General features: G+C 62.5%; 5 protein-coding genes and 2 non-coding genes across 9 annotated transcripts; 3 read left to right on the top strand and 4 right to left on the bottom strand.

The window, feature by feature from the left end:
- The first annotated feature begins 98 nt into the window (after window positions 1-98).
- TLCD1 (TLC domain containing 1) lies at window positions 99-1,778 on the top strand. Its single transcript, XM_065732192.1, has 4 exons — window positions 99-335; window positions 513-595; window positions 696-778; window positions 1,083-1,778. Exons 1-4 carry the CDS (start codon window positions 139-141, stop codon window positions 1,476-1,478), a joined length of 759 nt encoding a protein of 252 aa, XP_065588264.1. The 5' UTR covers window positions 99-138; the 3' UTR covers window positions 1,479-1,778.
- Window positions 1,779-4,382: 2,604 nt separating this feature from the next.
- On the bottom strand, window positions 4,383-6,703 carry RPL23A (ribosomal protein L23a). 2 transcript variants are annotated; one of them, XM_065731898.1, is made up of 5 exons: window positions 6,606-6,703; window positions 5,963-6,143; window positions 5,529-5,705; window positions 5,146-5,215; window positions 4,383-4,448 (listed from the first exon to the last, which is right to left on the bottom strand). In XM_065731898.1, the coding sequence occupies exons 1-5, from the start codon at window positions 6,628-6,630 to the stop codon at window positions 4,434-4,436; spliced, it is 468 nt and encodes a 155-aa protein (XP_065587970.1). In that variant the 5' UTR covers window positions 6,631-6,703; the 3' UTR covers window positions 4,383-4,433. The 2 variants fall into 2 exon arrangements, with proteins under 2 accessions (XP_065587970.1, XP_065587971.1); XM_065731899.1 differs by lacking the exon at window positions 4,383-4,448 and having other exon boundaries at window positions 5,116-5,215.
- On the bottom strand, window positions 5,291-5,360 carry LOC136046009 (small nucleolar RNA SNORD42). The gene has a single exon (XR_010621954.1). It is a non-coding gene; the product is annotated as a small nucleolar RNA SNORD42 (small nucleolar RNA).
- Window positions 5,781-5,853, bottom strand: LOC136046010 (small nucleolar RNA Z17). Its single transcript, XR_010621955.1, has one exon. It is a non-coding gene; the product is annotated as a small nucleolar RNA Z17 (small nucleolar RNA).
- A 132-nt stretch (window positions 6,704-6,835) lies between the features above and the next one.
- On the top strand, window positions 6,836-9,371 carry RAB34 (RAB34, member RAS oncogene family). Its single transcript, XM_065731895.1, has 11 exons — window positions 6,836-6,917; window positions 7,392-7,509; window positions 7,613-7,704; window positions 8,013-8,078; window positions 8,186-8,287; window positions 8,380-8,444; window positions 8,531-8,582; window positions 8,681-8,762; window positions 8,838-8,928; window positions 9,015-9,122; window positions 9,207-9,371. Exons 2-11 carry the CDS (start codon window positions 7,456-7,458, stop codon window positions 9,272-9,274), a joined length of 780 nt encoding a protein of 259 aa, XP_065587967.1. The 5' UTR covers window positions 6,836-6,917; window positions 7,392-7,455; the 3' UTR covers window positions 9,275-9,371.
- A 42-nt stretch (window positions 9,372-9,413) lies between these two features.
- LOC136045783 (adenine phosphoribosyltransferase-like) lies at window positions 9,414-10,533 on the bottom strand. Its single transcript, XM_065731897.1, has 5 exons — window positions 10,246-10,533; window positions 10,065-10,158; window positions 9,853-9,999; window positions 9,678-9,773; window positions 9,414-9,597 (listed from the first exon to the last, which is right to left on the bottom strand). Exons 1-5 carry the CDS (start codon window positions 10,366-10,368, stop codon window positions 9,470-9,472), a joined length of 588 nt encoding a protein of 195 aa, XP_065587969.1. The 5' UTR covers window positions 10,369-10,533; the 3' UTR covers window positions 9,414-9,469.
- A 430-nt stretch (window positions 10,534-10,963) lies between these two features.
- Window positions 10,964-12,709, top strand: PROCA1 (protein interacting with cyclin A1). 2 transcript variants are annotated; one of them, XM_065731894.1, is made up of 4 exons: window positions 10,964-11,180; window positions 11,849-11,981; window positions 12,095-12,229; window positions 12,343-12,709. In XM_065731894.1, exons 1-4 carry the CDS (start codon window positions 10,994-10,996, stop codon window positions 12,659-12,661), a joined length of 774 nt encoding a protein of 257 aa, XP_065587966.1. In that variant the 5' UTR covers window positions 10,964-10,993; the 3' UTR covers window positions 12,662-12,709. The 2 variants fall into 2 exon arrangements, with proteins under 2 accessions (XP_065587966.1, XP_065587965.1); XM_065731893.1 differs by having other exon boundaries at window positions 12,337-12,709.
- Window positions 12,710-13,915: the final 1,206 nt, after the last annotated feature.

Here is a 13,915-nt window from a genome sequence, read left to right as displayed (position 1 = left end):
GCGCGCGCAATCCTCCCACAGCCGCATGCGCAGCGCTGCAGATGGGCGTGTCCATACGCGAAACCACGCCCATTATCGGGAGACCCCGCCCCGCGCCCGGCAGCCCGCGCCCCGCGCCGTGCCCCGGAGCTGGGCGCGATGGGCCCGGGCTGGCGGGCGCCGTCGGCCGCGCTGGTGGGCGGCAGCGTGGCTCTGTTCGGGGCGCTGAGAAGAGCGGCCCTGGCCCTGCCCCGACCCGCAGCCGTGAGGAGCCGACCCGGGCGGGTTTGGCGTTGGAGGAACCTCCTCGTTTCCTTCGCACATTCTGTGCTCGCCGGGCTGTGGGCCCTACTCAGGTACCGAGGGTGGGAGGGGGCCCGGGGGGTGGTAACGTGGGCAGCCCACGCGCAGATCATCCACACGCGGGGAGCGCGTGAAGCCCCGCTTCCCTCCCAGGCATTGTGACAGGATTGGGGTCCTAGGGTTGTACCCCGACGGCAGCGCTCAGCCTCACCCCGTTTCCCTCCCCGCAGCCTTTGGCAGTCCCCGGAGCTGCTGTCTGACATCCAGGACGGGTACAGCGTCTCAGGGCACCTGCTGGTCTGCTTCTCCTCAGGTGAGTGCTCACTTGGTCCAGGGCCTCTGAAGGACCCCTTCCCGGGCATCCTGCCCGAGTCCCTCCTGCTCCCCCTTCCCACTCTTCTCTTACCTTGCAGGCTACTTCATCCACGACAGCCTCGACATCATCTTCAACCAGCAGTCCCGCTCGTCCTGGGAGTACCTGGTGCACCACGCCATGGTGAGTGCGGCTGTAGGGAAGGTGACACTGCCCTGTGGGGAGGTGACATGGCACCTCAGGGCTCAGCCAGCCGGGAGCCCTGCCCACACCTCGCCCTGCCTGCCAGGTGGGTTGTGCAGGCTGCAGGCAGGATGGCTGCCAGCACCTGGAGACAGCCAGGCTGCGAGGGCAGAGCTTCCCAGCACCATCGGTCCTGGGGGAAGCAGCTCGTGGGGCTGGCTTTCCTGTGGTGCTGTAAGAGTTAGAGGATCTCACGGGGAGGGCTGTGCGGGGTGCTGACCTCGCTGCGCTCCCCGCTCCTCAGGCCATCTCTGCCTTCATCTCGCTCATCATCACGGGCCGCTTCCTGGTGGCGGCGATGCTTCTGCTGCTGGTGGAGGTGAGCAACATCTTCCTCACCATCCGCATGCTGCTGAAGATGAGCAACGTGCCTTCCCCGGCGCTCTACGAGGCCAACAAGTACGTCAACCTGGTGATGTACTTCGCCTTCCGCCTGGCGCCCCAGGCCTACCTCACCTGGTACTTCGTGCGCTACGTGGAGGTGCAGGGCCAGGGCGCCTTCCTGATGGCCAACCTCCTGCTGCTCGACGCCATGATCCTCATGTACTTCTCCCGCCTCCTGCGCTCTGATTTCTTCCCCTCCCTGCGTAAGGGATCTGCGGGGAGAGACGTGGACGGGGAGAAGTTCCTCATTGACTGAGCGAGCTGGGGACCGGGGCTCTCCGTACCTGCTCTATGTGCCTTAGGGCTCGCTCCTTGGCTGCGGGCCCTGCGTTCATCTGCTCTGCTGCCTATAAGCACTACCCTGCTGGAACCAGCCCGACAGCCTCACCGAGCCATGAGGATGCCACCGAAGCTGTGGGCACAGGTGATGGAGGAGCAGCCCAAGCTGGCTTCCGTGCCAGCACAGCCAGGGGTGTCTGTGAGGGAAGGGCTGAGCCTCACCCGTGGTGGTGTTGGGTGTTCTGTGCATTAAATGGGTCTGGTTACTGCTGCCGCAGCACGCCTCAGCTGGCTCTTCTGTGGGGTAGAGCGGCTCTAGGGGGAGGAGGACGAGATGGGGGCATGGGAAAGGACGTGCCCCTGCTCCCCCAGGGAAGGTGTGGTTCTGCAGCACATTTGGGCTTAGGGAGCCCAAGGAGTACTTGATCCCAGTTCTCCATCTCCCACAGCCCAATCCCTCTCTGTTCATTTATTTTTCTAGAGACTCCTCAGTGCTTGACATCCCTCAGCCCTGGGGCTGTGCAAGGAGCAGGCGAGGGGACGTGGGGCAGAGATGTGGGCAGCAGGAGCAGTGTGAGCCCCACTGCAACCCCCAACCCGCCTGTCCGGACTGGCGGCGTGGAGCCTGGCTGGGCTGCGTGACTCACCCAGCAGCCACGTGAAGTGGAGCTGGCATGGGAAGGCTGTGTGAGGCCACAGCTCTTCCTGGAAGACTGCTGCACACTCAGTCCCCCCGGGGTTGTCATCGCCGTGCAGCTCCCTGCGAGCACACCACACTGACTGCAGCAGCAGCCCCCCCTGCGTGCAGGGGCGAGCTCTCCAGGGCAGCAGTCAGAGCTGGCCCAGCTGGTCCTGTGGAGCACCACAGCGTTGGGAAAGCAAATCCTGCTGATGTGGCAGCTCCAGGATCACCCTGGATTGGCATAAGGAGCAGGGCTTAGAGGGACTCCTGCCCGGCCCCTGCTCCAGGGCAGGATCAGTGCTTACCCAGCACCCTCAGCTCAGGTGGACGTGGAGCTGGAGGTTGAGTGGAGGCAGCAGGGACTCACCCCACCTCCAGGAGGCTGGGAAAGGCCCACAGTGCTGGGTGTACCCCTCGGGGCGCTGATTCTGGAGCTGGCACAGGGAACTCCTGCTGGGAGCAGCCTGGCAGCCAGAGGGGAGATGCAACATGTGTGGGCTGAGATGCTCATGTTCCAACCCAAGCACCTCGCCCCCTCCTCGCTCAGAAGCGAGCAGGCCCTGAGCCAAGCTGCAGGCTCTCCTCCTGCCCCAGCAGGTCCCAGTTGGACCACCAGAACATCCCAACTGCTACACCTCAGCTTCCTACCTGCAGCTGAAGCCCCAACTCAACCTGCAGACACCCCGCACAGCTACCTCCCCCTGCTCCCCCTCCTGACCACCTTTCCCCTCGTCTCTTCTCCCAGCACACAGTAATTGCAGCAGCCAGGGACCAGCCCACGCTCCCACCACTCCACAGCAGCACAGAAGGGTCAGGGATGACCAAGCTTTCCCCATCCTCCAGCTGTACAACAGCACCGGGGCAGCTGTGGGTCAGGCTGGCTGCCAGCCCAGAGCAATAGGCAAGCACAGGGAAGATGCACAGCGAGTGCCAGCCAGCAGCAGCCATCAGGCTAAGTAGAAGCAGGGTCAGGGCAGACTGCAAGTCATGCTGAAGTGAAATCCCTCCCCAGCCCAGCCTCCATGCTGCCAGGGAGGGCTGCAGCATGTACCCCACTCCCCGCTTCACACTTTAAGACTCTCCCAGCTTGATTTTTATTCAGAGAGGTAACCACAGCTCAGCTAAGGATGAGCACAGGGCTTGGCTAACACCTGCAGGGCCCCTCATGCTGCTGCCTGTCCCCTTCCCAGTCAGGAATTTTAGGTACCCAGCCCCAAGAAACACCGTGTCTGTCCCACATCCCTGCACTGCTGTGCAGCTCAGCCCACGAGATCCTTCCCCCACCACCAAAGCAGTGGCAACCAGGACAGCCTCCCCTTCCCATTCACCACCACCCCTCCAAAAGGTTTGAGGGAACCTGGTGTCCCACCACCCACAAGTTCAATAGCCCCAAGTCAATATTTGCCCACAGCTTTCACCACCTTTCTTCCCTAAAGCCAAACTACACACTCCATGCTAAGTGTCCCTCTGGGTTTATCTGTGCTGCACCTTCACTCCCTGCTCCCCCTGCACTCCGCATTCTTATGACACTCCAAGCACTCCACGAAGCCAATCCCATCCAAAGCACTGAGGAAACAAACAACTGCCAAAGCAGCGACTGCAGGAGGGGACAGCAAACTCAGCGAGGTCACAAACACAACAGGAACTGTGTCAGGGAAACCAGGCTGCAATTCACACACTGCAGTGAGGGGAGCGTGGATCATGCCAGAAAGAGGAAGGGAAAAAAAAGCAACTACACCAAGCACTACAGCATTGGGTTAGCCTGGGGGGTCTGTGCAGGGAGACCTGCTGAGAGCAGCTGGGAACTGGCACAACACTCATCTCTGTGCCATCTTGCTGCAGTCAGTACCCACCCACTTTTCTTGGGCATTAAGCAGTTTGTGATACACACCACAAGGAAGTTATGTAGGATGCTGAGAACCACCACATTTACTGATAATTACACAGCAAAATGCATTATTCTGGAATCCTACTGGTTGTAAGCAGGTATCTGCAGTCCAGGGGAGCACCACCTCACTGACGTATACCCACGGCACAGACAACAGCACTGTGAGCCTCTCAGAGCAGCCAGCTCGTGCCAACCAAGTGCCAGACCACAGCAGGAGGGAAGCAGGCACCTGTGTAATGACATGAAGCCCCTGCAGCCCCCTGGGAGCTCCTCTGCACGGGCTACAGTCACAGAACACAAGAGCCCCTCAGTGGTTTTACAGGGTTTATTATCCTGTCTGTACAGTCCTTGGTAGATGCAGTTTAGATGATCCCAATCTGGAAAGAAGCAAAACATGTTAAAACAAACATCACAGCAGCAGAAAGGCAGAGCCTCCACCAGGCATCACTGACACAGCTGCATCTCCCCAGGATTCCTATCCTCAGGACACTTTCTCCTACCAGGCTGCTTCCTACCAGGCCTGCCCAGTACCTCACACAGCCACTGGGACCCTCACATTAATCCTGACAGCCACCATCCCCTCCTCCAGCACCCACCACCACTGCCTCCTGCTTCCCACAGCCAGCCAGGATTAAAGCACCTGCCACTTCCAGCCATGCAGCCACCTGTGCAGCAGCAGCCCTTCACCCAGGCCCTAGCAGTGCTTCTGACATCATGTTCCTCTTTCTGAGGAGAGCTGCCAACACTTTTGTCTGAGAACGCTGTGAGAACAGACACCATTTCACCCTGGGGCAGTTTCTACACCCTCCTCAGTACTTCAGAATTCATGCAGCCTTGGGGAGTGGAGCCCCACCCTGGAGCAGAAGAAGAACTGCAGTTCTCTCAGCAACTCCCTGCCTGACCTCACCGAGGAAGAACAAGGTTTGGTGTTGCTTAACCACTCCACAATCCTGCTCAGCTACCAACTACGCTGCACCCGTGTCCTTGAAGCACAAGTACCTCATGTGCACACCAAGGAGGTATAACCAAAAAAGAGACAGCAGATGAGAGCTGACAGTTTCAAACACTGCCCACCTTGTTGGCCACATCCAGAGCATCGTAGTCGGGAGCCAGTCGGACGTACGCCTTCTTCTCCCCATCAGGCCTAGAGCAGGATAGGAGGTGTCAGTACAGAGGCACACTGATCCTCACACCCACCCCGCATTCCCATTATAACAGTGTGCATCAGTGGTTCCTTTGGAAGCATCAGTTTACTCAGTGGATAAAAAAATCATTCACATCATCTGCACAGAACTTTAAGGGCTCCCACATGAAGCCAACTTCCTGGCACAACACCATTTTACACTCCCATTAAGATACATTATTTATCACAACCTTAGCACTGAAAACATGACAGTTTAATTCTAGAACTCACACATGTTCAAGTTCCCTGTGACAGTGACTGCTCTCCCCCTCACCTTATCAAGGTGTTGACCTTGGCCACGTCAATATCATACAGCTTCTTGACTGCCTGCTTGATCTGGTGCTTATTTGCCTTCACATCAACAATGAAAACCAGAGTATTGTTATCCTCTATCTTCTTCATCGCTGATTCTGTGGTCAGAGGGAACTTGATAATGGCATAATGGTCAAGCCTGCAAGAAAGATGGCCTCAGCTGAAGAAAAGGATTTACACACATCAGTTTTTAAAATATCAGCTAAAAGTTTGGGGTACATCAGTGGCCAAAAAAGCTGTAATCACAAACTCTCAGGCTTTGGTCGCTTGAAATCATCACTTGCACCCCAATGTTCTGCGACCAAATTCGTGGCTCAGCTCCAAAAGCAGCACACAGAGCAAGGCCTCACCCCGGGACCTGCAGAGGGGCTGTCCCCACCCACCACCCCCACGTACTTATTCCTCCTCGGGGCACTCTTCCGAGGGTATTTGGGCTGCCGCCGCAGGCGCAGTGTCTTGGGCCTCCTGAAGGTGGGTGACGTGCGGATCTTCTTCTTCTTGTGGCTGTGGACCCCCTTCAGGACGGCCTTCTTGGCCTTCAGCGCTTTGGCCTTCGCCTCCGTCTTCGGCGGCACGGCTGTGACAACACCTCAGTTAGCGCACAGCAAAGCTGCGGGCCCAGCAGCCCACGCTCCCCTACGAGGCATCCCAACGGCCAAACCCCCTCCAAAACGCTCCCCCAAGCGACAAGGGCCTCACCCACCACACTCCGACCGACGTTCCCCCTCTGCCCGCTCCACCATGCGGCTCCCCTCAATCCCAACCCCCCACCCCACAACCGCCTCACAGCCCCGCACCACGCAGCTCAGCCCCCAACCCCACACCGCGCACCCCGGGGCTCACCTCACGGAACCGGGCCGGGCCCGGCGCTGCAGGCCTCCCCTCACCCCTCCACGTGCCCGCGGCCCGGCACCGCCCCGCAGCCCTCCCGCGCCCCGAAACGCCCTCACCCCGATGCCCTCAGCCCCACCGCGTCCCGCGTGGCCCCGCAGCCCGGCGCCCGCCCGCCTCAGGGCCCCCCACGCCCGGCAGCCCTCACCCTCCTTCTTCGCTTTGGGCGCCATCTTGCGCGGCCAGAAGCCGAAAGGGGTCTCTCACTCCGCGCCGCACGGGCTTATAGCCCCAAACCTCGCGAGACTTCACTTCCGTCTCGCCGAGGGGGTCGCCGGGAAGAGTAGTCCTGGGGGGGCTCTGTCGCGCGTGCGCATATCGCCCCCCGCGGGGCCTCATGGGAGTTGTAGTCCCGGTTCCCTCCCGGGTCGGGGCGGGGCGTGGACGCCGATGCCTCCGGGGCGGAGTGTGCAGCGCTGAGCACGGAGCGGAGCGGGAGGGGACTGGGAACGGCCCCTCGGTACCGCCAGGAGGGGACACGGGGACGGGGGGGGCGGCTGTGCGCCCGGGTGGCACCGGGGGGATGTGGGATGGGGACAGATGGGGACGTGGGGGTGGGCGCATTCCGGGATGGTTCATATAGGGACGATGGGGTTTGGGGGCACGTGGGGATGGTGGGATCTGGGGACGGTGGGGCTTAGGGACAGTGGGGCTTAGGGACAGTGGGGTTTGGATATGTTGGGACTGTGGGATGTGGGGATATGGGGATGGTGGGATTTGGAGGCATGGGGACGGCAAGATTTGGGGGCGTGGAGAGAGCAGAGCTTGGAGACGTGGGGACAGCCGGTTTTGGGGATGTGGGGAGAGTGGGATTTAGGGACATGGGGACAGCGGGATATGGGGACACGGAGACAGCAAAACTTGGGGATGCAGTGACATCAGGATCCAGGACATGGCCGCAGCACCGCTCCCCCCGTCCCTCCCATCTCCCCAGGCCTGGCGGTTCCCCTCGGCCCCGCTCCATCCCACTGATCCCGTCCCTCCGGCCGCGGGGCACCATGAACGTGTTGGCCCCGGTGCGCAGGGACAGGGTGGTGGCCGACCTGCCGCAGGTGAGCAGGGAGAGGGCAGCACCCGGAGGACGAGCACCCCAATCCCACAGCTTCACCGGGTCCCCTTTGTCCCCTTCCTTCCCCCCCCCCCCCCACACCGCAGTGCTTTCGGAAGGAGGCCGCCCTGCACACCCGCCCCGAATTCCACTCCAGTGTGACCAGCGCCTGCCAGGAGCAGCGGACGGGCACTGTGGGGTGAGGCTGGGATGGGGATGGGGATGGGGAGGCACGTGGGGGTGTCCGCCCTACACAAACTGGGGGGGGGGGGGTCCCGGCAGGAAGACGCCGCGTGGCTGCGGTGCTGCACGGCTGCGTCACAGCACAGGAATGCAGCGGGGGGGGATGAGGGGGGGTGTGCGTAGGGGCGGGGAGATGGGGAGCATCACACTGCCGGGGGGGGGCCGGGTGGTGGTCCCCCAGAGTGGTGGGTATCCTGGGAGGACGTTGCGTGCCCCCCCCCCCTCCCCGCCCCCAACCTTCCTGCAACATCTGTGTTCCCACAGCTTCAAGATCTCCAAGATCATCGTGGTGGGGGACCTGGCGGTGGGGAAGACATGCCTCATCAACCGGTAACCCCGATGGAAGGGGTGCCAAACGGGGGGGGGGGGGGGGGGGAACCGGGACCCCCCTTTCCCGCAGGACTGACGCTCATCCTGCTCCCCTCCCCCTCTGCCAGTTTTTGCAAGGACACCTTCGACAAGAACTACAAGGCGACCATCGGGGTGGACTTTGAGATGGAGCGCTTCGAGGTGCTGGGGGTGCCCTTCAGCCTGCAGCTGTGAGTAGCACTGCCATTACCTCCCCCCCTCCTCCACACAACAGCCCCCACTGACCCCCCCCCCACCCCCCAACCACCCACCCCCTCCCCAGGTGGGACACAGCCGGGCAGGAGCGCTTCAAGTGCATCGCCTCCACCTACTACCGGGGAGCACAAGGTGACAGCCCCCCCCCCCCTAAATCCCCACCCCCCCATCCCCTCCGATCGCCCCTGTCCCCGTAGCTCACTCCATCTCCCCAACAGCCATCGTCATCGTCTTCGATGTCAACGACGTGGCATCCCTGGACCACACACGGTAGGTGGCACACAGGCTGTGGTGGGGCTGGAGGTGGCAGTGGGGCTGGTGTCACCTCCGAGGGCAGTGCTCGGCCGTGGGGTGACCTGGCCCCACAGGCAGTGGTTGGCAGACGCCTTGAAGGAGAACGACCCCTCCAACGTCATCCTCTTCCTGGTGGGCTCCAAGAAGGACCTGAGCGTGAGTGTGTCCCCCTCCCTTGGGCTCTCGTGGTGCCGTGGGGCTGTCCCCTTTCCCACCCCACTCCCTCGGCAGACACCGGCGCAGTACAGCCGGATGGAGAAGGACGCACTCAAGGTGGCCCAGGAGATGCAGGCGGAGTTCTGGGCCGTGTCCTCGCTCACAGGTTGGGACGTGGCCAAAGCTGGAGTGGGATGGGGGGGGAGCGAGGTGACCCCCGCTGGGGCTCAGGGCTCTTCTTTTGTGGGGCAGGAGAGAACGTGAAGGATTTCTTCTTCCGTGTGGCGGCGCTGACCTTCGAGAGCAGCGTGCTGGCGGAGCTGGAGCGCGGCAGTGCCCGCCGGATCGGCGATGCCGTGCGTGAGTACCCATGACTCCCCCCATAAATACCCTGGCCCAACCCTAACCCAACCCTAACCCAGCCCTAACCCCTCTGTCCCGCAGGCATCGGCAGCACCGAGAGCGACCTGTACCTGTCTGCGCCCCGCAAGAAGCCCAAATGCTGCCAGTGAGCCCCGCAGCATCCCGTATCTCCATACCAAAGAGCAGCAGCCCCGGCGGGTGGGGGCACCCCGTAGCTATGCAACCCCCCCTCCCCACCCCCCCAGGAGGAGGGACACCCCCAGCCTTCATTGTAATAAAACATTTTTTTATGCTTTTTAAGGAAGGCGTCGGGCTGGCGGGCGGGAGGAGAGCGGTGCCAACCCTCATTCCCAACCCAACTGGTGGCGGTCGAAGCGGGGCTGCAGGTGGGGGGGGACGCAGTGGGCGCATTTGTAGCGCTCCCGAATCCACCGCCCGCCCTCGCTGTCCTCGATGCAGATGGCTGCGACCCCTGCGGGATGCACCGAGGGCTCAGGGTCTGTCCCAGCGTCACCTACGGGTGCCCCCACCCCCCTCAGGTTCCCGTCCTACCTGCCACGACCCCCCCCTGGCGCTCCAGCAGCCGGATGGCCGCACGCATGGTGCCCCCGGTTTCCACCCACTGGTCCACCAGGAGCACACGCACACCTGGGGAGGGGCAGAGCTGCGTCCCTGTGCCCGTTGTCACCCCGCTGGGGGAGCGCCCACCCCCGCGGGCTCAGCTCACCTGGTGATACGGTGTCGGTGCGCATCTCCATCACCTTCTCCCGACCCGAATAGTCGGTGTAGGGCTCTGCCAATGTCTCCACGCAGAGGTGCCCGGCTTTGCGGATGGCCAGGAAGCCTTTACGCAGCGTGGCGGCCACGGCGGCGCCTGGGGATGGCACTGTCACCCACCACAGGGACAGCAACCGGGGACCCCCCCTTTCTCCCCCTTACCCAGAATGAAACCCATGGCGTCGATGCCGGCCACCAGATCAATGGGGTCTCCCTGGAAGGGTCGCAGCAGGTCGGCCACGCAGTCCTGCAAGCCCTGGGGAGACAGACAGGGAGGTGCCGGGTGCCCCTACAGCCCCCCAAGTGCCACCCCCTCTGTGCCCCCCACGTCATCGCTGGGTACTTGCGGGTGGCAGTAGAGCCGGGACGGGTCCAGCCATGCGTAGTGGGGACCTTTGGTGTTGGGGGCCATCAGAGCCAGGTACCAGCCCTTCTCCCGCGTGGTGGGAACGTGGTGCAGGTCCATGTGTAGGGTCAGCGTTCCAAGGGGTGAATCCACACCCCATAGGGTTTCGTGTCCCCTCCGATCGCCCGTCCGTGCTCGCTGCGCAGGCTCCGTACGCAGTGTGGGACTGTCATGGGGAGTGTCACAGACAGCGACAGCTGAGAGGGGGCTGCCCCATAGTGCTGGGCCCCCGCCAATGCCTTGGGACAGCGGGGAGCTGGGATGGGGCCAGGAGGGAGCTGTGCGGGCACCCGGAGCGTCCCATGGGTGTGGGGTTCGGAGGAGCCAGAGCGGTGCTTGGGGTGCAGCCCCACGGGCAGAGCTGGGGTCCGGAGCAACGCAGGGACATCTCGAGGCCACACACGTCCCCGCTCGGGCACCATCCGGCTCTGCCAAGAGGAGCAGGCATCGTGTCCCGACTGCAAATGGGCTCTGTCCGAGGGGAAGCAGCGAGAGGGGACGAGAGCTGGCAGCCTTGGTGCACTGGGACAGAGGGATGCACGGAGCTCCCGCGGGGCAGAGCTGGCCCGTGTAATGCTGTGCCGAGCCGTGCCGAGCCGAGCCGTGCCGCCCCGCGGTGGGCGGGCCGTGCCGTGCCGCGCTCTGCTATAAGGCGGCCCCGCAGCAGTGGTGGTCCCGCGGTGCCATGTGCGCCCCGCGGCCACGCTGCTTCTTCCTCCCCCTCCTCCTCCTCCTCCTCCTCCTCCCGCTCTTGGCGGCTCCCAGCCCCGGAGTGGCCCCGTCGGGGCGGCCCCGTGCCCGCCGAGGGCTCACCTACCCCGGGACGCTGTGGTGCGGTGCCGGGAGCAACGCGGACAGCTACGAGCAGCTGGGTAAGGAGCTGACCCTAAACGCACCCTATGGTCATCCTCCCCATCCCCCTTCCTCCACACCCAGTGCTGCTCCGCTCCCCAGCACAGGGCTGGGCCGTCCCCACTCCTATTCCCAGCTTCATCCCAGTCCATTCATCCTGCTCCGTGCTCTGCTCCCAGTCCATCCCAGCACAGTTCCCATACTGGTGCTGTCCAACACGCTCCATACCCAGTCCCGACCCTGCTCCCTGCCCGTTCTCCATCCTGGTGCTCATCTCAGCCTCGTCCCCAGACCGGTCCCAGTCCAACCCACTCCATCCTGATCCCACCACCAGCCCCAATCCCCATCCTGCTGACTGCTCTCATTCATCCCAGTTCCGATCCTCATTCTCACCCAATGTGACTGCTCCCATCCCCAACCTCAATCCCACCTCCTATCTGACTCCATCTGAGTCCCAACCCCATCCCCAATTCCATCCCAGCCCCAATCCCACCCCCATCCCACCCCCCGGTCCCACTGAAGCCCAAACCCTGATCCCATCTCATCCTTGACCCCATCCCAGCCGCAATCTTCACCCTATCCATCCCAGCACCATTCCCAATCCCGATCCTCACCCTGTGCAGCCTCATCCCCAATCCCACCCCAGCCCCCCCCTCTCTCAGCACTACCCCCAGCCCCCACCCCACAGGGGAACACCGTGACACCGACCGCTGCTGCCGGGACCATGACCACTGCCAGCACGTCATCCACCCCTTCACCTCCCGCTTCGGTTACCGCAACCTGCGCTGGCACACCATCAGCCACTGCGACTGCGACCGCCGGTGAGCGGCCCCGGCCCCAAAACGGGGTGGGGATGGGATGGAGGGGAGCAAGCAGGGTCTCCCCTCTTCTTTCCCCCCCCCCTCCCCCCCCCCGATCCCTACGTCTCCCGCAGGCTGAAGGAGTGCCTGCAGCAGGTGAACGACACGGCGTCGCGCGTGGTGGGACAGGCGTTCTTCAACGTCATCCGGGTGCCGTGCTTCGAGTTCGCCTACAGGGAGGAGTGCGTGCAGCCGTACCTCTACGTGTGGTGGGTGACACCCCCCCCCCCAGCCCCCCACCCACTGTGGGATGGGCCCTGGTGGTGCTGTGTCTTCCCTCCCCCCCCCCCCCACCCCCGACGTGCGCTGTCCCCAGGTGCAGGGCGTACAACACGGTGGCCGTGGCGGTGCCCAAGGAGCCGGTGCTGTATGAGTTTGGTGGGGAGCTCATCGACAGGGCGGCGTGGCCCGTGGGGGAGCCCCTGGACCCCCTGGCTGTGAGAGAGAGGAAAAGGATGAAGAAGAAGGGGAAGGGTTTGAAGAAGAAGAGCCCTTCTGGATTCGAGGAGCTGAGCCACGCTGCGTCCGTCACCCCCGTCCCCCCCGGCTCAGGGGGACAGAGCAGCAGCAGCAGGAGGAGGAGGAGGAGGAAGGAGAGGAACAGAAAGAAGAGGCTGAAAAGCAATGCTGGGGCGGTGTGAGCCGCGCAACCACCCCGAGCAGGCCTTTGTTGTGCTAATTAATAAAGTGGGGTCACGAGCAGTCACTGCGGTGTGTGGGGAGAGCCGTGCTGGGGTCAGGGAGGGGGCGTATGGGGTGGAGGTGCCCATCCTACACACGGGTCTGGACCCAGTGCACGGCCCTGACGGGGACCCCGAGGTGTGTGGGCTCCAGCTGCACTGTGAGGGTCACACCGGGCTGAGGGCAGAGCCACATCACTGCCTGGGGCGTGGAGGATGCTGTGAGCACAGCACGGACCCAGACAGCTTCCCAAAAGTAGAACTTTTTTATTGGGGGAAACTAAAAACAAAGAGGGCCGGAAAGGAGCCAACAGCACAATCACAGTCAGCCAGCCCCCTTCCCCCCCCCCCCCCACCCCCACGAGCTGCTCCCAGTCAGAATCCTGCCATAGAATTTCATGAAATAAAAAAAAAAATAAAAGAAGAAAATAGTGTCAGGTCAGCAGGGCTGCCCCCCACCCAGGCAGGGAGAGGCCCCATCCCACCCTGCACGGCTGCAGAGCAGCGTCAGCCCCAGAGCGGACAGCACTGCTCTGTGGGAAGAGCTTTGCTTTGTCCCCCCCCTCCCCACCGTGCTGCTGCCATTCTCCAGGAGCATTTACATGCAAAAAAGACCTTTGTGGAAGCAGGGCTGCATTTCCTAGCAAAGAAGAGGCAAGCTGGGAGCAACAAAGGCTCTGCTTCCATAGAAAACCCCCACTCAGAAAAGACTGAAAGGGGAAAGTGTGCAGCAAGAAACCTTCCAGTTCAGAGACGTCTCTCCTTCGCCCCACGCACTGCAGAGCTGCTCCTGCTGGCACCCAAGCTCTGCCCCAGTGCAGAAAGTGTGCTGACTTTCACCACCTTCCATGGCAAAGCTGTAGCTGAGAGGAGAGGGCAGGTGGCACGGGGTGGGCAGCCAACCCCTCAATGGGTGGTGGGTAGAAATGCTATTTATTCGCCCCCCCCCCCCAGGTCGGTGAACGCTTCCTTCCAGGCAGGAGGAGGGTGCCATGCACTCACAGCTGCTTTGGGTGCTCTCCACCTCAGGAGCTCTGCAGTGTTTCAGCCCCACGTGTCTGCCCCGTGCTCAGGGAAGCTGCTGCTGCTGCTGCGTGGGGTTTTGTTTCGCAGTTTGATTAAAAAATAAAAAATAAAACAAAAAATAAACCCACGAAAAGAAAACAAACTAAATAAATACAGTTCCAAAAGAAGCCGGAGGAGAGCAAGCCTTTG

Source organism: Cyrtonyx montezumae, unplaced genomic scaffold (genome assembly GCF_038088225.1).
Source record: "Cyrtonyx montezumae isolate F1298 unplaced genomic scaffold, pur_monq_1.0 scaffold_15, whole genome shotgun sequence".
Lineage (NCBI taxonomy): Eukaryota > Metazoa > Chordata > Aves > Galliformes > Odontophoridae > Cyrtonyx > Cyrtonyx montezumae.
This window is presented reverse-complemented; position numbering and strand designations above follow the sequence as displayed.

Coding starts and splice junctions, on each gene's coding strand:
- TLCD1 (XM_065732192.1), top strand. CDS start 139: ATGGGCCCGGGCTGGCGGGCGCCGTCGGCCGCGCTGGTGGGCGGCAGC. Junction 336..512: donor GGGCTGTGGGCCCTACTCAG/GTACCGAGGGTG, acceptor CCCTCCCCGCAG/CCTTTGGCAGTCCCCGGAGC. Junction 779..1,082: donor ACCTGGTGCACCACGCCATG/GTGAGTGCGGCT, acceptor CCCGCTCCTCAG/GCCATCTCTGCCTTCATCTC.
- RPL23A (XM_065731898.1), bottom strand. CDS start 6,630: ATGGCGCCCAAAGCGAAGAAGGAGG. Junction 6,144..6,605: donor GCCCAAAGCGAAGAAGGAGG/GTGAGGGCTGCC, acceptor GTGTTGTCACAG/CCGTGCCGCCGAAGACGGAG. Junction 5,216..5,528: donor AAGGTCAACACCTTGATAAG/GTGAGGGGGAGA, acceptor ATCCTGCTCTAG/GCCTGATGGGGAGAAGAAGG.
- RAB34 (XM_065731895.1), top strand. CDS start 7,456: ATGAACGTGTTGGCCCCGGTGCGCAGGGACAGGGTGGTGGCCGACCTG. Junction 8,288..8,379: donor GTGCCCTTCAGCCTGCAGCT/GTGAGTAGCACT, acceptor CCCCCTCCCCAG/GTGGGACACAGCCGGGCAGG. Junction 8,763..8,837: donor GCTCCAAGAAGGACCTGAGC/GTGAGTGTGTCC, acceptor CTCCCTCGGCAG/ACACCGGCGCAGTACAGCCG.
- LOC136045783 (XM_065731897.1), bottom strand. CDS start 10,368: ATGGACCTGCACCACGTTCCCACCACGCGGGAGAAGGGCTGGTACCTG. Junction 10,159..10,245: donor GGCTCTACTGCCACCCGCAA/GTACCCAGCGAT, acceptor CTGTCTCCCCAG/GGCTTGCAGGACTGCGTGGC. Junction 10,000..10,064: donor CGCCATGGGTTTCATTCTGG/GTAAGGGGGAGA, acceptor TGCCATCCCCAG/GCGCCGCCGTGGCCGCCACG.
- PROCA1 (XM_065731893.1), top strand. CDS start 10,994: ATGTGCGCCCCGCGGCCACGCTGCTTCTTCCTCCCCCTCCTCCTCCTC. Junction 11,181..11,848: donor GGACAGCTACGAGCAGCTGG/GTAAGGAGCTGA, acceptor CCCACCCCACAG/GGGAACACCGTGACACCGAC. Junction 12,230..12,336: donor CAGCCGTACCTCTACGTGTG/GTGGGTGACACC, acceptor CGCTGTCCCCAG/GTGCAGGGCGTACAACACGG.